This window comes from Hemiscyllium ocellatum, chromosome 24 (assembly GCF_020745735.1).
Source record: "Hemiscyllium ocellatum isolate sHemOce1 chromosome 24, sHemOce1.pat.X.cur, whole genome shotgun sequence".
Lineage (NCBI taxonomy): Eukaryota > Metazoa > Chordata > Chondrichthyes > Orectolobiformes > Hemiscylliidae > Hemiscyllium > Hemiscyllium ocellatum.
The window spans coordinates 8,535,815-8,560,067 of NC_083424.1; the positions used below are offsets into that span (position 1 = coordinate 8,535,815).

Consider the following 24,253-nt stretch of genomic DNA (forward strand, 5'->3'; position numbering starts at 1 on the left):
GTCAGAATAAGCCTTGAGGGGTTACAGTAGCTTTTTTTTTGTTCTTAATCAACAAATATGACTGTCCTTTTGCAGTTTTCACAGAATATGTTATGATCAAATCATTTAATTAGTTATCTAATTTTTTGGTGTAGTTCAGGGTATTTCTTCTCCGTTTATTGTTGAGATGTTCCTGAACCCAAAATTTTTCTTCTTTTTGGTTGCAGTTTAAATTATTTTGCTTTAAATTGACAATCCAAAAGTGGACAATATTTTGTGAAAGTTACTGGAATTATAGGATTGCAACGTCTCTGATTTTGAGATGTCAGAACTAAGAGTCCTTTTCCTTTTTGAAAAATGAGATCATCCTGAAATGATGCAGAAAAGGACACCTCTATCAAAATGGCTGAAAATTGATAAACTCTCTTGCTGCATGTTGCCCGAGGTTGTGCACCGTGTGTCTGGTACATGCTGAATTCAGGGTTGTGAGCTGTGCCTTACCTGTTGTAACAATTTATTCACGTATTGATTCTTTCGCGGGTACAGAAGCTCCAATCCCTCTGCTTTCAGTGCAAGGCGTTGGTGGAAGGTCAAGTTTATAAAGTGGCTAATGACCAGGTTCACACTGCACTGGAGCTTTGGGGGACCAGTGTGTATTTATATAGTGCCTTTAACACAAGCAAAATATGTAAAGTTGCTTTACAAGTTGGCATTTGGGTGGAGAATAGGAAAAGTGACCAGAAGCTGAGTTGAAAAGATGAATTGACTGTCTTTGTTTTGAAGGTGAAACTGTATGAGATGGTTCCATTTTGCCAAACAGTTATTTTCATGTCAGAAACTACCAGTCAACAATCGTCTCCCCCCAAAGACAATCTGACTATAATCCCCTTGATATTCAGTTATATTACCATTGCTGATTACCACACTATCAATATACTGGGGTTACTATTACCTAGAATCTTAACTGGACCAGTCATATAAATACAGTAGCTACAAAAAGCAGCTCAGAGGCTAGGAATACTGCAGTGAGTAACTCACCATTTGTGTCCCTGGTGCCTGTCTGCTATCTACAAGGCACAGTCAGGAGTGTGTAGATATACTGTCCATTTACCTGGATGTGTATGGCTGCAATAATACTTAAGAAGCTTGACACCTGCCTAAACAAACATCCCTCTCAATCCACACCCCATTCAGCATTCACTTCTTTCATTTCTGATGCAAAGTGGTGGCAATATTTAGCATTTACAAGATTAGATGTACTAACTCACTATGGCTCTGTCAACAGTACCTTTCAGACCCACAACCTTCAGCACCTAGAAGTACAAAGTCAGCAGATGCTGGAAAGACTACCACATGCAAGCTGCACATCAACCTGACTTGAAAATACATGATTATTCCATCACTGTCCCTGGGTCAAAGCCCTGGGATTCCCTTCCTAACAGCATTGTCTAAAACTTCGAGAAGACCACTCACAGCCTCTCCAATGCAATCAGGGATGGTCAATACAGCCAACAACATCCATGTTCCATGAATGATTTTAAAAAAAAGATAAGTAACATGATAACTGCTAATGCAAATAATTGTCCACAATGAATTAATAAAGTTGCACAGGAGATTGAGGGACTGATTATGATCAATGCAACTTAATGCTATGTATTCAGTAAAATAAATATACTGCCTTGAAGATCTGTGTATCTGTATCCAACAGATAACCTTTCAGATAAACCAGCTGGATAATAGAAACATTGATATCCATTAACAGGGTATTGGAAGCTTCAACTGCTTATGCACGAGTGACCTATAATATTCTGGATAGCAGCCCAAGGCAAATTCCTATTGTGTACAGCTCATTGTGGACTTAACACCAATGATGTAGCCCTTGGGGCAATAACATTAAATACTGGTAGTCTTCTGCAATATGTATTGCATTTTTAGTTGTATTGTGTTGTTAATTCCTAAAGGGATTAGTCTTGTCATTAGAATTGTCCATTCCACCATCACTTCATCCTTCAAATGTCTTGAAGCTTAATTTTGTGTGGGCCACACAGGCAGCAAAAGTTTTTTTTTGCCCTTTGTAGCTTTTACTGTATTTTCAGAAGTATTTTACCACTTGTATTATGACCTTTAAAAAAGAATGTACTTATATTTATTCCTCTGCAGAAAAAAAGCTATATTGCAGAACTACAAGCTTGGAGCTGAGTCGTACTGCGATTGGATTCATAAGATCATAGGTTTAAGTCTGATTCATGTGAATTGTTCATAACCGAGGCGCGCACACCCTTCCACAGCACTCAGGGATATTGTTCGACTTTAAACTGAACACCCGAACTGCTTTTTGTTGACGGAAAAGATTACAGTTTTCTTATGTTTAACCTTTGCTTATTGGAATTTGACACACTGGGGGAAAATATTGGAGTCTCTCTTAACCTAATATATTCTCAAGGTCAAAAATGAAATGACACCAGATTATAGTTCAACAGGTTTACTTGAAATTGCAGGCGTTTGGGAGAAAAGAGTGGAGCTCCAAAGGCTTGCAATCTCAAATAAACTTGTTGGATTGTAACCTGGTGCCATTGATTTTTGGCCTTGTCCAACCCAGTCCAACTCTGGCATCTCCATGTCATAATATATTCTCAGTAAAGTTTTCCATTCTGCGAATACGCAATGTTGGTGGATAGTGTGACAAACCTTCACTCGCCACGTTCCTCAGAATATGCATATACCATCAGGATGGAACCACACTGATGCTTTAAAGAGATCTAGACACCTAATTTCATTGTAGTCACAGGCATGAACGACCAGATCAGCTGATTAGAGAACCAGCATCATAGCTAACCTCTCTGAATCTCACTTGGTTAGATTGCATTTTGTAGGAAGTTTGGCTGAGTTTTAAATGGAAGACTGCCCTGTAAACATTCCTCGGTATTGGCCAGATGGAAACTAATTTGGGCTGAATAAAGCTACCAAATGACCAAGAAGTTAATCACATTGGAATCCACTTGGTGCAGTAAACAAAGTTGACATTTTTTTTCCTTTCATTCCCACCACATGCTGAAGAAGTACTACCCTTGTCACGTGAGGTAGGCCATCTCTGGTCCTCCGCTGGTAGTTTGACTACTGTTAAATAGGATGATTTACATCCTTCCCACTGCCTCAAGCCCAGGGAGGGAGTTTAAGGATTTTGACCCAGTGACAGTGAAGGAATGCTGTACAACTCCAAGTCAGGATAAAGTGTAGCTCGGTGGAAAATTTGTAGGCAGTGGTATTCCCATCTATTTTCTGTACTTGTCCTTTAATTGTAGAGGTCACAAACTTGGAAAGTGCAATGCAAGTATATTGGTGAGTTTTGCAGAGCGTCTAGTAAATAGAATACCTTGCTGCCACAATGCCTCGGTGAGGGATGGGAATGAATATTGAAGGTGTTAATTGAGGTGCAATGAAGGTAGCTGAGTGGTGTTGAGCTTCTGAAGTACTGCATTCATCCAGACAAGTGGAAAGTATTTCTCCACACTTCCGATTTGTAGTTTGTAAATGGTGAGCAGGTTTTCTGGCCTCAGGAAGTAACTTAATTGCAGGATTACCGGCCTTCAATTTGGTCTTTTTAGCCACACTATATGTATGGCTAATTCAGTTCAGGTTTGGTCAATGTTGATTGTGGGCCACTCAACAATGGTAATGTTGTTGAATGTCAAGGGACAATGGTTGAATTCTCTCTTGTTGGTGCTGGTCATTGTATGGCACTTGTGTGCCATAAATGTTTTTGGCACTATGAGTCCAAGCCTGGATATTGTCTCGGTCTTGCTGTATTTTACCATGGACTGCTTCGGTACTTGCTGAGTCACAAATGGTACTCAACATTATGTGGCCTTTAGCGATCACCCCTATCTCTGACCTTATGATGGTGGGAAGGACATGGCTGAAGCAGCTGAAGATGGTTTGGGACATTGCATAAGAAAATCCTGCAGCACAGTGGTGTGTGTGTGTGTGTGTGTGTGTGTGTGTGTGTGTCCTAATTGTTCTATCAAAGAACAATATATTAAGCTGTGTTACTTGTTGCCAATCAGTGGCTACAGGCTTTGGGAGGATGCCTTGTGCTTCTACATTTGTCGCTTACAATCCAATCCAATGGTAAACTTTATCAACCCTGCAGCAATGAGTGGGCCTTCCTCCCCTGGTCTTGAGCTCTTCTCAAGAGCTGGCTCATGCCTGAGATTGACAGACACCAGCACTCAGTACTGTATACCTTTCAGTATATTTTACAGAACAGTGTATGGGGTTGCTGAGGTTGAAAGGAAAAACAAGTGTAGCACCAAAAAAAAATTACATTTCTCACTTTAATATTTGTTTCCTTCTCTTTATAGGCTGGTCATTGGTGCAAGCTGTATCCTTCTTTGGAAAACCATTAATAGACTATTAGTACAAGGGGTGTCTCCCTTAATAAATGCTTGTACTTCCGATCCTATACAGGAGTATAATTTTAAAGACCTGACATACAATCATTTTCTGTCCTTAAGAATGGCTGCTTTACATTGTCCTGCATTGCATTCTGACCAGGGTATAAATCAACTTGCAAACGGACTCGGGAACGGAATTCATTCGCAGTTGTGAGGCTGCCTATAAGGTTATGAGGACTGCAGATGCTGAAGATCAAAGTCAAGAGTGGAGTGCTGGAAAAGCACAGCAGGTGAGGTAGCATCTGAGGAGCAGGAGAATTTACATTTTGGGCCTTTTATTCATCATGAATATAAAGTTATTTACTCTTAATAATTTTACCCATCATTGAAATGCTTTTAAGGATACTAAACATAATTTCATGTTGATGAACCATATCTAATGTCAATCACCAGGTTTGATAAAAGCAGTTTTAAAACCCCATGCATAGTGCATTAATGTTTGGATCCTTAACCTGATACTTCATTAGATGTGGCCTTGGAATGTGCTGGATTTTTAACTGGTGTTGGTTTGGACACTTCGATCATGGTGCGAAGCATTCCTCTCCGTGGCTTTGACCAGGTATGATAAGGAATGTTTCTATATTTAACTATTAAATTGGTTTAATTTTTCATTAACAGATTGTTCTTTGAAGTTGTCTGGATCCATGAAGTGAAATACAGAGGCTGTTTTATTTTTTCTGTGATATAATGATATTCTTTGTGGAGTCTGTTTTCACTTAGAAATATTGTACCTGTAGACTTGTCATAGGAACAGCTTAATACGAGTACTTATGTAATGCTCTTTCGAGTGTTTGGAAGAACACAAACTTGATCAAAGAGGTCGGATTTAAGGATGATCTTAGAGATGATAGAATTGGATGGGTTTAAGGGAGAGAATTTGAGTGTGGTGTGAGGCCCAGGTAGGTCATGGCATGGTTGGACCTGCTGGGACAAAAGGCAGAATGATCCAGAAGAGGAATGGAGGATTGGAGGGTGAGGAATGATGAGTTTGGGGATGTTGCAGACATAAAGTGAGGCAAGGCCAGTAGAGGTTTGAAATACCAAGGTAAGAATTTAATATGAGATTTTGGCAGATTGGTAACCAGTGTATGTAATCAAAGACAAAGATACTTTGGGTACTTTGACAGGAAATGGGTAAGTGTTTTGGGCAATCTTACATAGGTTTTGTAAAGGTGAGAGTATGGGGTTAGAAGCTCTGTTAGAGAGCAGAGACTATGCAGCAGTTAGTAAAATTACCGCCTCCCTTTAATGCAATGACAGAGCAATTATTCTACACAATGAGGCACAAGAACAGATATATTTAATGAAGATTGGTAAATGGTTGATCATTTAAATAAAATCTTCAAAAATATTTGGGTAATATCAACTACAAGAATGTAACCTGATTTGTTTATTTGCATCTAAGCTCCACGATGCTCTTGTTGTCCTTCATACATCCATAATATATTTTAAAATGTCCGAACAGATCTTTCACGTCGTTGATTGCAGTAAGTTGGAAAACACATTGTTTTATAGGAGCAAGAGCGCCCAATGTTATCGCCTCTACATTGAAGAAACCAAATTCAGCCTGGGTGACCACTTTGCAGAACACTTCCAGTCTGTTTGCAAGCACAACTCCGACCTCCCCATAGCTGGTCATTTTAACACAGCATCCTGCTTGCACACCAGCTTGTCCGTCCTTGGCATGCCGCAGTGGTCCATCAAATCATATCACAAACTGGAGGAGCAACATTGCATCTTCAGATTAGGCAATTTACAACCTTTTGGATGTGATATTGAGTTCAGCACCTTCAAATTATGAGCCAACTTCCATTCCTTCCCTTTTAGCTTTACTTGTTGTATTCTCTGTCACCATGTCATCTCTCCCCTCCCCCCATTCCAGTCTGATCTTTCTACTTCAGCAATTAAACACACCACTGTTCTGCCCTTCTCACATTCCAACCACTTGATCTGCTCCATCAACACCCTTTCTCCCCAGCACTCCATACTCCCACTATTACATAAATGCTCCCCCCTCCTCATTTCATGTCAGCTGTGATGAATCATAGATTCCCTACAGTGTCAAAACATGCCAATTTGTCCTACAAGTCCACTGTGAAGAGTATCCCACCCAGACCCGCTTTCCTACTCTATTATTCTACAATTAGTCAATTACCAGGACTAATGCATCTAATCTATGCATCACTGAACACTACGGGCAATTCAACATGGCCAGTTTACCTAATTTGCACATCCTTGGACTTTGGGAGGAAATCGGAGGAAACCCACACAAACACTGGGAGCATGTGCAAACTCCACACAGACAGTCGCCCGTGGCTGGAATTGAACCTGGGTCCCTGGTGCTGTGAGGCAGCAGTGCTAAGCAATGAGCCACCGTGCTGCCAGTGAGTCATCTGGACTCAATGTTAGCTTGCTCTTTCTCCACCGATGCTGTCTGACCTGCTGTGACCTCCAGCAATTTTTGTTTTGAGTAATACTCTGTGTTTTATATAGTACTATTTTGCTAAGATAAAGCTATATAAAATGTTCCATCTAAAATTTATTTGTTTCACTGTGCATTCTTGAGTTCCCTCGTCTATTCTGCACTACAAGGAGCCTATCAGAATGGAAGCACAGCTCTGCCCTGATGGGAATCTCCTGTCAGAAATGGGGAGTTCTTTCATTATGTAAATACAGAGGATCGGAGGGGTAATCTGAGTGATTGCCACTCCTCAGAAAATAAAGACTAAAACTGGAAAATTCAACTTTCTTCCGAGATAGCTCATATAAATATTGCCTGACAATATGCGGTTGCAAATTAACTTACTTCTCATTTTCTTTTAATGTAGCAAATGGCCCATTTGGTGACAGACCATATGGCATCTTATGGCACCAGAATCTTTTGGAAATGTATTCCAATCAAAATAGAAAAACTGGGCAGTGGAAAACTGCAGGTTATTTGGAAAAATCTGGAGTTGAATGTGGAAGAACGAGAGTCTTTTGATACCGTGATGTGGGCAATTGGTAAGAATATCAAATCTTAACAAACCCCTTTAATCAGAAACATTGTGGTGATTTTACAAACTTGCATTTGTGCATCTTTGCATTAGGAAAACATGCAACCTTCATAAAATTCACCAAAAATATTTTTATTGGGCAATAAAATGGCATGACAGATTAATTATAGTTCAGTCCATTATAATGTATTGCTATTAATATTCAGTGGTGTTTTTGTATGCTAGATTGTGAACCCTTGCACTATAGTTTGGTACAAGTTTTGAAAATCCATTAGGGTTTGGTTGCAAATATATTGATAGTCTTTCATTGTTACCCAAATACCCATCATTCACAGGAAGCCCCTCCACTCAGCATTGGTGTTCCATCTGAAGGGGGAACATCTGCGATGCGCTTCATACTGTTCTCACTCAGACTTCACTTGTAATTTTCCAGCACACAAGTCCTGGAGAGTATTGAGAAGAAAAATCCCTGGCTACGGTTTTTTGGGCCTTATCTTTCCAAGGACATGGATATCATTTATTACTCTCTTTATCAGCAACCTTGATAAAAATAATTAATTCACCATACAACTGGAATCAAATATGTACTATTCAGGCACTCATTGAAAAACCTTGCTGAATATTGGGGAGGAGGATGGGGGAATGAAAGAATAGAGGGAGAACACTACCCATTTTTATAGCATGTTTTAATGTTCTACCTTGTATTTTTGATTTTTATTGACACCTAACTCGGAAAAGAGTTAGATTTAATGAGATGTGGTGTTTCACAGGCTCATAGCACTGTGAATTTGGATGTTGACTTTTTGTAACAAGTGAAAGACATATATGGTATATTGTAGTAGGAAATGTACCCGCCAACATAGAATGTTGGTTAAAGATGAAAAGAGTGAGTTACAGGGTTGCTTCAATTGGAGAAGGATGAGAAATTCTGTGCACTGGCAACTGATATTGGATCTAAATGTCTGTAAGGAGTGTCAGGTTGAAATTTACTTCTGGTGCTCACTAACACATACGTGTGTGTTGAAATTTACCATTAATGGAAGACAGAGGGTTTTGGCAAACTTTAGAAACGGAGGAAGACTTGTAGAGGAGTCAGGCCAGCAAATGGGCAAACAGGTAAAATGAAGTGTGAAGCAATATATTTTGGGAGAGAAGAAACAAGATTTGGAATACACACCCAGAAATGTAATGCCAAGTGGTGCCTCATCCTTGTGAATGTAAGAAGTTCAGGTTAATTGTCTCAAGACAATTAATTGTCAGGTTAATTGTCTCATACTCTCTTTGAATCCAGGTTCACTGAAGTTGTGGCAATGTGAGCCATTACTTTTCCCACCCTCACTCAAAGTGGCTGAGGCCACCTTCAACCCTCCACTGTTCCAGTTGACCCAGCGGAAATATGGAATTAAGGAAGGTTTCAAACTGACCTGTTTGGCTCAGCTACTTACCAGTTAGACTCGTTGAGACATTGTGGGAAGCTTGCATTGTTCGAAAAGCAGTTTGTTCAATGCAGAATTGCTGAATCAACCATAAAACGTTTCTTTAGTGAGTTTGGTGTTCAAATTGAAGTGAGTACAATGTCATTTAAGTCTTATGAACTCAATGGTATGTAAACTGAGTATATTCAACTGTATAAAAGGCTCACTTGAATGAATACAAATATGTAGTTTCACAGGCTCAACTGCAAAGTAATCCACCTAATTTTTCTCACTGTCAGATCTATTTACAATGAGTCCATCATGAAGATCTTAACTTTATTTTTGGTCAGCCCTGCCTCTGTTCAGCAAACCTAGAAGTAAACTGTAAGCACATTGATCTGTGCTTTTGAGTTTACACTCAGTGTTTTCTGTGTTAACACACCCATACCAGGTGTTTTAGACAGTGGGAGATAAAGCAATGAGAAGAGGTTAACTCTTTAACATAATGATTTCCTCTCTGTTGCACTGTTCAGTCTTTTTTTGGGCGCTACCATAATGAATTGCATAGAAATGCAGTTAAACCTGACTGATTAGAGTTTCATCCCCTTGTGCTTTCCTGTTGATTGTTTTCAATTCTTCCTCCCCATGTCCTGGTTGATCAAGAGAGCAGATAGTCTGTATTTTGAATGCAATTTCAGTCTTTTCTCCAAGTTTTTTGAGTAAGTTAATGTAGAGTAGATTGAAGGGCATTTGTGGCCGTGCTTCATCTTTGAAAGCCCAGGTTTGTAGAGAAAGGGGAATATTGTGCAGATCTCCTGGTAAACCATGTGTTTGACTTAGAGATGATTCTGTGAATCTTGCTAGCAGTCAAGGTGGTGGTAGTGCATTCAGAGCAACGTAATTCAAGCTCAGAAAGATGAGACAGAGAGCATAAATGACCCAGGTGAATGCATTAGCAGGCTAAATGTGAGCAAAGGATCACTTTGCATTGCCTGTTATGTAAATATCTAATTGGCTACATGAGTAATCTACTGGTAGTGGTTACTTGTTAAAAATTAAAAAAAAATCTCGTGGTGATTCGGTGATGGGAAACAAAACCATTTGGTCGTGTGTGATAGCACTTCTGGACATAAAAAGGAGAGAAAGATCACTCAGAGGATCTGCCCTTATCTTTGGCATGTGAGCAGGGTGCTGGTGGTATTTAGGTTTTAGAGAGATCTGAGTTTTACAGCTTGCTAAGAAGACAAAGTGATGCTTTGCACAAAAGAAAAAATTGAGCTTTTTTGATGCAGCTTCAATGTTACAGGTACTGTAGGAGTTTAATTTGAAGTGGGAGATTTAACAGCTAGGAGTCTGATTCATCCAACAGGACTCACCTTGGCTGCCTCTGGGAGTTACTGCTGAGAACTGGCTTATGGGATATCTAGGTCCATGTGCCAGTAATGCTCATGGAAATCAGGCAGCATCCAAGGAGCAGGAGAATTGACTGCCGTCCCTCAAGTCCCTCCTCCCTCCCTACCTTTTATCTTAGCCTGCTTGGCACACTTTCCTCATTCCTGAAGAAGAGCTCATGCCCGAAACGTCAATTCTTCTGTTCCTTGGATGCTGCCTGACCTGCTGTGCTTTTCCATCAACACATTTTCAGCTCTGATCTCCAGCATCTGCAGTCCTCACTTTCTCCTAGTAATGCTCATCCCAATCTCGGCAAATACCATTCTTTACTGCCACTGTTTGAGCTTCTGTTTATTTAATTTAAAAAATGTTAATTATGTTGTTGTAAAAATGTAACTTTGCAGTCGGACAGTTTTCAGGTGGAAATCTTTGATATAGGCTTCAAAGGATCCTTAATAGGTTGTAGGTTTGCTCACTGAGCTGGAAGGTTTGTTTTCAGATGTTTCGTCACCATACTAGGTAACATCATCGGTGAGCCTCTTGATGAAGCACTGGTGGTATGGCCTGCTTTATTATAATGTGTTTAGGTTTCCTTGGGTTGGTGATGTCATTTGCTGTGGTGACGTCATTTCCTGTTCTTTTTCTCAGGGGCTGGTAAATGGGATCCAAGTCATAGAGATGTACAGCATGGAAACAGAACCTTCAGTCCAACTTGTCCATGCTGACCATATATCCCAACCCAATCTAGTCCTATCTGCCAGCACCCAGCCCATATCCCTCCAAACCCTTCCTATTCATATACCCATCCAAATGCCTCTTAAATGTTGCAATTGTACCAGCCTCCACCACTTCCTCTGGCAGCTCATTCCATACACACACCACCCTTTGTGTGGAAAAAAGTTGCCCCTTAGGTCTCTTTTATATCTTTCCCCTCTCACCCTAAACCTATACCCTCTAGTTCTGGACTCCCGAACTCCAGGGAAAAGACATTACTTGTTTACCCTATCCATGCCCCTCATAATTTTATAAACCTCAATAAGGTCACCTCTCCACCTCCGACGCTCCAGGCAAAACAGCTCCAGCCTGTTCAGCCTCTCCCTATAGCTCAAATCCTCCAACCCTGGCAACATCCTTGAAAATTATTTCTGAACTCTTTCAAGTTTCACAACATCTTTCCGACAGGAAGGAGACCAGAATTGCATGCAAAATTCCAACAGTGGCCTGACCCATGTCCTGTACAGCCGCAACATGACCTCCCAACTCCTGTACTCAATACTCTGACCAATAAAAGAGGGCATACCGAATGCCGCCTTCACTATCCTATCTACCTGCGACACCACTTTCAAGGAACAATGAACCTGCACTCCAAGGTCTCTTTGTTCAGCAACACTCCCTAGGACCTTACCATTAAGTGTATAAATCCTGCTAAGATTTGCTTTCCCAAAATGCAGCAACTCACATTTATCTGAATTAAAGCTGCAAATGTGTTGCTGGTCAAAGCACAGCAGGCCAGGCAGCATCTCAGGAATAGAGAATTCGACGTTTCGAGCATAAGCCCTTCATCAGGAAGCCCTTTATCTGAATTAAACTCCATCTGCCACTTCTCAGCCCATTGGCCCATCTGGTCAAGATCCTGTTGTAATCTGAGGTAACCCTCTTTGCTGTCCACTTCACCTCCAATTGTTGCTAGAGTTTCGCTTCTGGGAATTCTCATGCATGTTTCTGTTTGGCTTGTCCTCAGATGGATGTGTCCCAGTCAAAGTGATATCCTTCCTTATCTGTACATAAGGACACTAGTGAGTTTTTTGACTAGTTGATGTTCATGTATCCTGGTGGCTAGTTTTCTGCCTCTTTGTCCAATGTAGTGTTTGTTATAGTTCTTGTAAGGTATTTTGTAAATGACATTAGTTTTGCTTGTTGTTTGTATATGATTTTTCAAATTCATTTGCTGCTGTTTTAGTGTATTGGTGGGTTTGTGGGCTACCATGATGTCAAGAGGTCTGAGTAGTCTGTCAGTCTTTTCCAAGATGTCTTTGATGTAGGCGAAAGTGGCTAGGGTTTCTGGACGTGTTTTGTCTGTTTGGCTTTGTTGCTGAGAAATTGGCAGACTGTGTTCATTGGATATCCATTCTTTTTGAATACACTGTATTTTCCTCTGTGCTGCAGTATGTGGTGGCTCGTTGTAATAATGTTCTAATGCAGCTTCGTTTGTGGGTGTTGGGATGATTGCTTCTGTAGTTAAGTATTTGGACTGTATGTGTTGTTTTCCTGTAGATGCTGGTTTGAAGTTCCTCATTGGTTGTTTGCTCTACTGTGACATCTAGGAATGGCAGTTTGTTGTTGTTTTCCCCCTCTTTAGTGGATTTTATGCCGGTAAAGGTATTATTGATGGTCTTGAAGGTTTCCTCTAATTTGTTTCGTTTTGTGATAACAAAGGTGTGATCCATGTTGTGGACCCAAGATTTGGGTTGATGATTGGCAGAGCTATTTGTTTGAGTCTCTGCATTACTGTTTCTGCTAAGAACCTTGATATCGGAGATCCCATGATCTGTAGGTTTTCTTGTTGAAGGTGAAGGGGTGGTAAGGCATAGGTCCACTAGCTTGACTATATTGTCCTTGCTGATGAAGTTGGTGGTGTTTGGTTTATGGTTCTTCTAATAGTGTAGTCAGTGTTTCCTTGGCCAGGTTGATGTTGAGGGCTGTTACATCAATGGAGACCATTGTTTTATTCTCTTCTATCTTGGTATCTTTGGTCTTCAGGAATTCTTGGGTGGAGTGAATGGAGTGGTGTGAGTCCTCTACTGTGTTTTAATCTTTGGTGTAGCTCCTTGGCCAATCTTTAAGTTGGTGTTCCAGGTAACGAGACTATGGGTCTGAGGGAGTAGTCCTGCTTTGTGAGTTTAGGCTAAACCGTAGAAGCTTGGTTTCATTTTTTGGAAGTCAGTCTTATTTATATCTCCAGATTTCTGAAGTTTTTTGAGTAGGGGTGTGATACGGTTCTCTAGTTGTGGGGTTGGGTCTATTGCCAATTGTTAGTAAATGTTAATATCTGCAAGTCGTGCATTCGCTTTCTCAATATAGTATCTTTGATTTAAAATGCCAATTTCTCAGCAACAAACTCAAACAAGCAAACAAAACATGTCCAGAAGCTCTAGCCACTGTTCCCTACATCAAACACATCTCGGGAATGACTGCCAGACTACTCGGACCTCTTGGCCTCATGATAGCCCACAAACCCACCAACACACTAAAACAGCAGCTAATGAACTTGAAAAATTCTATACAGACAACAAACAAAACTAATGTCACTTACAAAATGCCTTGCAATAACTGTAACAAACACTACATTGGACAAAAAGGCAAAAAACCCGTCACAAAAAGAAATGACCCACTCTTACTAATAACCTTACATACAAATGAGGAAACACACCACTTCGACTGGGACAACACATCCATCCTCGGACAAGCCAACAGAGACACGTGAGCATTCCCAGAAGTATGGCACTCCAACCAGAACTCTATCAACAAACACACTGACTTGGATCCCATTTACCACCCCCTGAGAGAAAGAACCGGATATGACATCACCACAGGAAATGACATCACCAACCCAAAGAAACCTAAGCACATAAATAAAAAGTGAGCCATACCATCAGTGCTTCACCGGAGGCTCACTGATGATGTTATCTAGTACGGTGGCGAAATGTCTGAAAACAAACGTTTCAGCTCAGCGAGCAAATTTACATCCATAGCTTTCGATCCATGCATACTGTATAACAGTGTGTCTTAACTTTATTTGGAAAGCAAGGCATTGTTCAGTATTTCAGGATTTAATTTCTTGATTAATTCTGTACACTCATAAATAAAGTAAAACTAGTTTGTCACAATGTTTGGAATTTATATTAAGAATTTTATCCTGTGCAAATTTGAACTTTGATGCTGGAGTTTCAGTAATAACTCTTGAACTTGCAGTACTTTAAGAAATTTAGCATTAACACATTAGAAATTTTAAATACTCCCACATGCTCTCATTGTTCTGCACATGCTCTCTCACACTCCTAATTCCCACTTGTGGATTCTTTCCAGCAGGAAGCATTAGATTGTGTACTTCGGAAGATTTCTCTTCCGTACTGTATACAAAGGTGTGATGGTCTTTGGAACATCCCTAACCGAACTCTGGCTCTGACTAAGTATCTTTGTGCTTTGAGATTTTAATGAGGGCTTTTTGTTTGATTTTTGAAGGTTCCTTTTGCATTCTCATTGACTCTTTTATTAGGTGATGCAGTCACAAACTGACATTACTTCTGAATTTACGTTGACATAATGGGGTCTGAGCCCACACAAATAGAATTTGAAGAATTCAGCAACATCCTCAATAAGCATTGTGGCTCTATAACTTAAAACCACAACACACAAGCAAAGCACTAATTTCAAGACACTGCAGCATTTAAATTGACATGAATTAACAGGCATAAGCAACAATTTCGTTTTTGAAAAAAGGACTAATGCAATTCTAAATACAAAAAGCTATCTGCAGACATTGCAGGTAAATGATTTCATGATTGTCTCAAACACAAGTGTTACATCGCAAGTAATTCATTCTGTGAGATGCTTTGAGTTGTGATTAAACACTTTTTTTTATGGAATAAAATTGTCCAGCATTAAATTATTCAGTTGAGAATGTTCATTACAATAGTAATTTTCATACAATACATCATAATTTTGTTGATAGATGTAAAACAGTACTGTCCCGTTCTTCCCCTCTCTCTGTGTGTGTCTCTCACTCACACACAGTAACCATTGGCATGCTCACTTCACCTTTTGCCCTCAGCCTTACTCCCTGGTCCCACTCTCATCAACTTTGCTTCCTACCCTTCCTCACCCATCCTGTTTTGTGTGGCTTCTGGTCCTAGTTCCTCTGGCCCTATTTCTTTCCCCCTACCCACAATGTTGTCCCACCCCCATGACCTAGCCTCTGACCCACCACCCATGCCCTTGTATTTTGACCATTGATATGATTTTCCTCTTAAGCCTAGCTGACTGAGGTACCAACAGAATGTGTTGTGTTTTTTTAAATTGTACTAAGCCTCTGAAATTGATTTCAAGTTTCTCATGTCTCGTAGTAATTCAAGGGCTTTTTTTTAAACCCTCGAGGGAGTAGGAGATTATCACAAAAGTGGCAGCACTTCAGAATAATTTGTTCTTATTACTATTCATCAGAGGTAAATGTTTGGATTTGCCAGTTAGATTTTTCAGGACACAAACATGGTAAGTCTTGCAAAGAAGATAGATGTGTAAGCAGTTATTAGAAGATTAGAGGACTTCAAAGTGGATGAAGCACCATTTCCAGGTAGCAGCTGTCCATGATACAAGAGCCAACCTTGGCAAATCTCAACAGGAAATAATTTGGACCATTTCAAAATAACAAGTGTTGCAGCAATGTTCAGGCAAGAACAGAAACACCCCCATAATAACCTGAGTATATTTTGTTTAGGTGTAAATCGAGCAGTGAAATGGCAATAAATTCATTATGTTCACTGCCAACTTGTATTGAAAAGTGACTTGCATTATTAGAATTAGAATTTTTTTAAAAATCTAATCCCTCCAGTGTGGAAACAGGTCCACACTGACCCACCGAAGACCCATTCCCCCAACATTCCCACATTTACCCCCAGCTAATGCACCTAACCGACACATCCCTGAATACTATGGGACAATTTAGCATGGTCAATTCACCTAACCTGCACATCTTTGGATTAGATTAGATTAGACTTACAGTGTGGAAACAGGCCCTTCGGCCCAACAAGTCCACACCGACCCGCCGAAGCGCAACCCCACCCCATACCCCTACATTTACCCCTTACCTAACACTACGGGCAATTTAGCATGGCCAATTCACCTGACCCGCACATCTTTGGACTGTGGGAGGAAACCGGAGCACCCGGAGGAAACCCACGCAGACACAGGGAGAACGTGCAAACTCCACACAGTCTGTCGCCTGAGTCGGGAATTGAACCCAGGTCCCTGGCGCTGTGAGGCAGCAGTGCTAACCACTGTGCCACCGTGCCGCCCACAATTGGATTGTGGGAGGAAACTGGAGCACCTGGAGGAAACCCATGCAGACATGGGGAAAATATGCAAACTCCACACAGACAGTCAGCCGAGGCTGGAATTGAACCTGGGTCCCTGGCGCAGTGATAACCACTGAGCCACCATGCCACCCCATTATGTAACATTTCACAGCCTCAGGATGTTGCAAAGCTTTGAAGCCAATGAAGTTCTATTAAAATGTAGTTAATCTAGGAATACAAATTGAAACACTGATATGTTCATGTGTGACCTTTATGCAGCACATTTTTGGATATTGTCTAATGCTGTAAACTACAGTTAAATTTGTCTTAGTGTTCCTGCATTGAGCAGCTGCAAAAATTTTATATATCACACTTATAACACCATGTAACATCCCATGATGCTTGGCAATAGCACGGTAAAAGTAAGTATGACATTGTTGCGTGGTTCAGTCTGTTAGGACAGGTAACCAAAATCTTGGTCAAAAAGCTGGGTTTTAAAGAGGAAAGTGACATACAGAAGCAGAAGTGTGTGAAGAAAAAATTCCAGAGCTTAGACTAGGCAACTTAAAATATGGCACCAATGGTGAAGCAATTCTAAATCAACTGCAAGGATGGTTCACTTGATTGATTCTTGGGATGACAGGATTATTGTCTGAGGAAAGGTTGAGAATAATGGACCTTTCTGGAACTTAGGATTAGAGTGGTGCTGAAAAGGCACAGCAGTTCAGACAGCATTCAAGGAGCAGGAAAATTGACATTTCGAGCAAAAGCCCTTCATCAGGAATACCTTTTTACCTTCTGGAATCTAGGAGAGTGAAAGACAATTTGAAATGTATAACTGTCTTGAGAGGATGAAGCTAAAATACTGTGGAATCTGGAGATCTGAAATAAAAACAGAACATTCCAGAGAAACTCAGCACATCCGATCACATCTGTGAAGAAACAGTTAGCATTTTGAGTCCAATGACTCCTCTTATCAGAAGAATCTAAAACTGTGGATCATACTCTCCGAGCAATCAATTCGTCATTTGTGACTAACATGAAAGATTTCTGAAATGTTTCAAAAGGTTTCTTTTTCAAAGGACTTAAGGATATTTGGTGTCCAGTTGTTGAATACATTCAATACTGGAATTATTAAAAATTTTAAACATGGGAATTTGAAGGATATGGAGATGGGTTGGAACTTAGAGTTGAAGCCTAAGGCCAGCCATGAATGGGCTTGAGAGGTTTCTACTTTGGAAATGTTTAATGTGGACTAAAAATTATGAATAGAATCTCAAGTTTTTGTTTTAATAACTGAATAATCTTGCCCCTGGGGATTTTATATAGGACATGACGTAATATGCCTGATGTTTGTGTGGGGAGTTATTGATGTTAAGTATTGTAGGTTGTATTTTGTTTTGGTCTCAGTGCTATGGAGGTTTACATTTCCTTTTTACTGTCAATATTTCTTTTCAAAGCTACATTATAATTTGATGCAGTAGCATTTTGTTTTGTAAATTGTGTGGGCAAGATCCTAACTGTAAAACTGAAGGGTAGCAACAGATTGAGCCAACAATGCTGTAACTGTGCTTAGCAGTCTTAAGAGAACTGCGTTTTAGTGGTGTTACCTGTAGAAAATGTGCAGTGCTGTTTAAAATAAAATTAAACAAAAAAAGTGATTTAGTAAGCCCCAGGCAATGCAAACTCCAAGAAGAACCTGATTTTCAAATGCTAAATGTTGATATTTCAGGTCCCTGGGATTTTGGAGGAATGTGTTGGCACAGTTAGTATGCTATGGAGGCTTTTATATTTCCAATTTAAAAGCCGAATGAAAATGAGCATTTGAAGCTGTGGCTGATTGGCAGTTGCGGTTGTTGCTTTCTGCTGTCGAGACTTCCTTGTGTTGATTGATCAGAGCACAATAGTACATCTATTCTTGTAGTACCAAGATGTGTGATCATTGCAACCCGGAGGCTGGCTGGTTGAATTATATTACTTTGGTCTTAGTACTTCCTTTCAAATATAAACAATTGGTTAAAAATAGATTTTTAAAAAAAAAATGTGTATTGTAGTTGTTGGTATTGGGAGAAGTGGTGTGGGTTTCTTTTTTTTAAGGCCTTTTTCCATTTCTTTTACAGGCAGTTCCTGTAGAATAATGAATACTGCCATTCCCAAGTTCCCTGAGAACAAATTAAATTACAGAATTTTGTTATATTAATTAGAGCCTTTAGGGAAGAAAAGGATGGATTGCATTATTGCCCAATTTGTACAATTAAGTGCAAATTGCATGTCGTGAGATAGCTTTTAGAATCTCCTAGCACTTTTAGTCTTGATTTATCATTTACAGGTTAATATGACAAGATTGAACTATTGACTCCAAGCTCCATTATATTACTCAGTGAGGACTCTTGTGGGCAGTGGTTGTGTCCTTACATCTGGGCCAGGAGGCCTAGGTTCAAGTTCCACCTACTCCAGCGGTGTGTAATATCATCTCTGAACAAGTTGATTAGAATCTATGGGGATTATGTATTTTCTGATCGCATTATCCTGTTACCTCTGAAGATGCAAATAGCACTATTACACAAATGCGTACAACCAAAATTATTTGATGAGTCTTGTTTGCAAGTGAAGCAAACAGATCCAGCAAGATCAAAGACATTATGTGGAGAGACTAAAGTCGGAATTGCTTCCCTCTGAGCAAAAAAAGGTCATGGAGAATTAATCATGTCACTCAATCATGAAAGGTTTGATAGAATAAATAAGAGGACATCCTGCTGACAATCTTTCAGGATGATAGGTGATAATTCAGATGATTTATATATTCTGCATGACTCTGGTTGTAACAGTGACTTTACCTTTTCCTATTTAAGCTTTTACTTTAGGAGCTGTCTGCACTGCAGCTGTTGAAATTTAAACGCAACGTTAGTTCGTTTTGTCAACTGAGATTAGTGATCATAAACGCATATAATTTAGTGGACTGTCTACAGAAGCCTTTACCAATAGTGTTGGTTTAGAGTATTTTGGCAGAAGAAACATCCAACACCATGGATAGTTAACTTTTTAAACTATCATTCTGCAATGCAGCTTTCAAGTTTTAAGAGACTCCAGGACAAATCCATTTGGAATCTGTACCATGTGCAAAGGTTAGCAAAGCAACTCAAACTATAAATGGAACACCAGGTTCGACTGTAGTATACCAATTAATACATTATAAAAAATTGTATTGCATTGGTATGTATTTTAGAATCTTCATAAAAACAGGCTGTACCAAAAAACTGGAGTGAGATGGTTCATATTCCAAATGACTGGGTTTTACATATAATGTGTAACTCACGATGTTTTAAAATTGTCCCTCAAGTTTAGCATTATGCTCATGAGCTCGTAAAACTGAGGAAATGTTTAATTCGTGAATTTTCATATTGATCAGGACCGTTCTAGTGACTGGAATGTGGGGAGGAGGCAGTGCGACAAATGCGACTAATAAGAGAAGGAGGGGAAAGAAAAGGGATAGTTTACTTTTCCCAGATGCATTTTTGGTTGAGAGGAAATAATTCACGACCAGTAGTAAGTTGGTGCAGGAACATGATGTACTTTCAAATGTGTTTGGTGAATTTCTCCACTGCTTCTACTGAGTGTTGGAGTTGGAGGTGTGGATGCTTGTGGATATAATGCCATTCAAGTGGCTGCTTTGTCCTGGATCATATCAAATTTTTTGTGTTGTTGGAGCTGCATTTAATCAGGCAAATGGGGAGTATTTCATCACACTCTTGACTTGTATCCTGTACATGGCTGGCAGGCTTTGGTGAGTCAGGAGGTTAGTCACTCTCTACAGTATTCCTAATACTGACCTATGTTTTCCAATAGGGGGTCACTGGCCAGCAACTTCAGCTGATTTTCCCTTCTCACGCAGCTGTCCTACTCCTACGGATGTGAAGGGCAAAGTTGACTTGCAGTGAATCAAACCTTCGGGTGTGTATCGCTAACAGCTTTGTTCCTGGCACCATCCAGTCCAGCCATCTTTAACTGCCTGACTTGACTGAATGAAACTGTTGAAATTATCATTCCACTGACTTTGCCAACAACCTTCAGTGGAATTAACCAAATAATGTCTTGTCATTGATATTTAATATACAAGGCATTTTCTTTGGTTAGTACCTCATTCAAAGTAAGCACAAGGTAAAAATTGTCTTGATAAAAGTATGTATTTCTGCAGTTTCTGTCTTTTGCACCAACTCTTACTTTCTTTGAAAATCTGCTTTAATGTCTGTTGACAGGTTAATTTGTCCCTTGATTCAGCATTCAGGAATACGGGGGGGGGAGGAAATTCAGAAAACCTCAGTTAGTTGTTGGATCCTAACCTACACAATCTATAATCCAAGTACAGATTGCATTATGACTGTCGGAAATTCAATCACATCCATGGGCCTGGTATTTTATCACTGTTATTCACACTGTTGGGACATGGGGTGGCACATTGATGATGGGGAATGGGGAGGAAGGAACAAACAATGGAGCAGGATATAGTATGAATATAGTATGATGAGTGGGAAACGAGATAAAAATACAAGCTCATCAGGAGACGAGGAGGTACTTCAACACTGACCATTTCAATCACTCATCTAAAAGGAAGTGCAGGATAAGCAAATGACAATTTATAGAAAGTATTCTCAAATGCTTTCAATATGATGGGAGAGCAGCTTGTAACTGTGCACAACTATTTTTAACAACTAGTAATTCTCAGTGTTGATCAGCATTTCTCTTGCCCTGAAAATTTGACTTATCTTTGATCTATGTACTACTATTGCAATGCGAGTCCGTAATTATTTATGAGCACTCTCATTAAGCTGATCATTTAAAGTGCAAATAAAGCAACCAAACAATTAACTGTCATCTGTGAATATATATTTCAATATTAAGAAAAGGATTGGTAGATGGAGTTTAATTCAGATAAATGCGAGGTGTTGCATTTTGGGAAAGCAAATCGTAGCAGGACTTATACACTTAATGGTAAGGTCCTAGGGAGTGTTGCTGAGCAAAGAGATCTTGGAGTGCAGGTTCATAACTCCTTGAAAGTGGTGTCGCAGGTAGATAGGATAGTGAAGGCGGCGTTTGGTATGCTTTCCTTTATTGGTCAGAGTATTGAGTACAGGAGTTGGGAGGTCATGTTGCGGCTGTACAGGACATTGGTTAGGCCACTGTTGGAATATAGCATGCGATTCTGGTCTCCTTCCTATTGGAAAGATGTTGTGAAATTTGAAAGGGTTCAGAAAAGATTTACAAGGATGTTGCCAGGGTTGGAGGATTTGAGCTTTAGGGAGAGGCTGAACAGGCTGGGGCTGTTTTCCCTGGAGCGTCGGAGGCTGAGGGGTGACCTTATAGAGGTTTACAAAATTATGAGGGACATGGTTAGGGTAAATAGACAAAGTCCTTTCCCTGGAGTCGGGAAGTCCAGAACTAGAGGGCATAGGTTTAGGGTGAGAGGGGAAAGATATAAAAGAGACCTAAGGGGCAACTTTTTTCACACAGAGGGTGGTATGTGTATGGAATGAGCTGCCAGAGGAAGTGGTGGAGGCTGGTACAATTGCAACATTTAAAAGGCATTTGGATGGGTATATGAAAATGAAGGGTTTGGAGGGACATGGGCTGGGTGCTGGCAGGTGGGACTAGGTTGGATTGGGGTATCTGGTCGGCATGGACCGTTTGGACCGAAGGGTCTGTTTCCATGCTGTACATCTCTATGACTCTACGATTGTACATATTAGTACTGTTCTACGTTTTCTTCTTGATATTTACAAGATGCTAAATTAACAGCATTATTCATTTTCAGGGTAGTAATACGTTGTTCATAAGGTTATTGCTCTTATCTCCTTTAGCCCTCCACTCCTTTGAGATTCCTATACTTATCAATTCTAGTCTCTTGCACATATTCAGTTTCTTTCTAGTGTAATTGGCATCTGTGTTTTCGGCTTCCCGTACTGGAGGTTCCTTCACGTAACTTCTCTCTCTCTCTGTCTCTCTCTCTCTGTCTCTCTCTCTCTCTCTCTCACCCCCACCCCCTCGGTTACCGAGTGACAAGTCAAAGTTGCCTGCTTAGACTTCCATGTCTGGTATATTGCATCTACTTTCCTCTCAGCATTTGGTTGGACAGGGAGCTGTATATTAATGAGGTGAGATTTCTAGTTAATAAGGCTGACAACAAGTAATGATCTAATGATCTAATTGTGGTACAGTGGCAGTGTCCTGAGGTCTGAGTCAAGTCCCCACCTACTGCAGAGTTGTATCATAACAATCTCTGAACATGTTGATTAGAAAATATCAAACAACAATCCCCCTTAATAGGCATTGCGTTACTTACTGACAAGAATTTTATCACAATGTCTGGAACACAAGGTTGAAATGCAACAAGTTGTTCCAAACATTGAGAAAGGCCTCACTGGGTTTCCTGCATGATTCTTCCAGATTTAACACCATGGCCCACTTCATCCAGTCCCTTTAAGATTATGGTCAGCATGTACATCTTTTCTGGTTGGATGGATGTGATGAATGGGGTCCTCAACATTTCAAAATGAGTGTCAAATTACTTTTGGAGTGCAAAGGCATGCTAGCTAAATTTGCACATGACAAAATTAGTTATGGAGTCAGAGTCATAGGGATGTACAGCATGGAAACAGACCCTTTGGTCCAACTCGTTTTTATGCTTTGTGTGTTGGGCAGACCTTTGGATCTGAAACATCGCAGAACAATAGCTTTCATTTATTTAATGCCTTTGATGTGGTCAAATGGGCCAAGGCACTTCACAGAAATGACAATCAAAGATTTTGATAGTGACTGGATAGTGGCCAAAGATTTCAAAAGTAGACTTGAGGAAGTGACTCAATGGAAAAGATAGAGGTTTCGGACGGCAATTGCAGAGCTGAAGGCCAATGCAGCTAGAGTCATTAATATAGGAGATTCTTGATGCCTGAGGAGCAAAGTGATCTTGGAGAGTTTGTAGACCTGGGAGGATGTTACAGAGGTGGGTAATGTGACATATTTTAGGAATTTAAAAGCGTGGTTAAGAATTTCAAAAATGAGGCATTGTTGGCCTGGGAGCTGACATAGGTGAGCAAGAGCAGTAGGATGCAAGTAAACCAATGTCAACTCTGCCAGAGGTACCATGCATATTCCTGACTATTCTTGTGCACTTCCAGGTGGATGATTTCAGTGCAGCATTAGCAAATGCAGAGATAATATGTGAGCAATAATGGCCAGGAGGAGGGAAATAATTTAGAATCCATGCCTTTTTAATTGGTTCCTAGTGACAGCTGTCATTTTTGCTAGAATCTTGGAAAAGGTGGGAAAATAATCAGCCTTGCCTTTATTAGTTTCAGGGTTGAACTGCCAAGATTTTTTTGTTCATTCATGGGATGAGGGCATTGCTGGTTAGGCCAATGTTCATTGCCCATCCCTAATTGCTCAGATGACCATTAAGGTTCAATAACATTGCTGTGGATATGGAGTCACATGAAAGCCGGACCTGGTAAGGATGGCAGTTTCCTTCCCTAAAGGGCATTAGTGACCATGGTTTTTCCTGACAATCGACAGTGAATTCATGGTCATCATTGGACTCTTAATTCCAGATTTTTGTTTAATTGAATTTATATTCCACTATCTGCCAGGGCAAGATTTGAACCCAGGTCCCCAAAACATTTCTGGGTCTCTGGATTTAACAGAGATAATCCAGTGATGATACCACTGGGCCATTGCCTCCCGAATATTCACAGTATTGCCTCCCAATAAAGAAATTCGGCATGTCTGTGATGACTGTTGCCAATTTTTATAGATGCACCACAGAAAGCATCCTATCCAGATTATTCACAGCTTGGTATGGCAACTGCTCTGCCCAAGACTGTAAGAAATAACAAGGCCCAGTCCATCACAAAAACCAGTCTTCCTTCCATTTTCTCTGTCGACACTTCCAAATG

General features: G+C 40.2%; 1 protein-coding gene across 2 annotated transcripts in view; it reads left to right on the plus strand.

Moving 5' to 3' along the window:
• txnrd2.2 (thioredoxin reductase 2, tandem duplicate 2) overlaps positions 1-24,253 on the plus strand; it is an 83,506-nt gene that overhangs the window by 40,109 nt on the left and 19,144 nt on the right. For both annotated transcript variants that reach the window (XM_060843913.1, XM_060843914.1), the window contains exons 9-11: positions 4,341-4,360; positions 4,901-4,992; positions 7,262-7,436. In XM_060843913.1, coding sequence (XP_060699896.1) covers positions 4,341-4,360; positions 4,901-4,992; positions 7,262-7,436 — 287 coding nt within the window. The remainder of the gene's footprint in view (positions 1-4,340; positions 4,361-4,900; positions 4,993-7,261; positions 7,437-24,253) is intronic.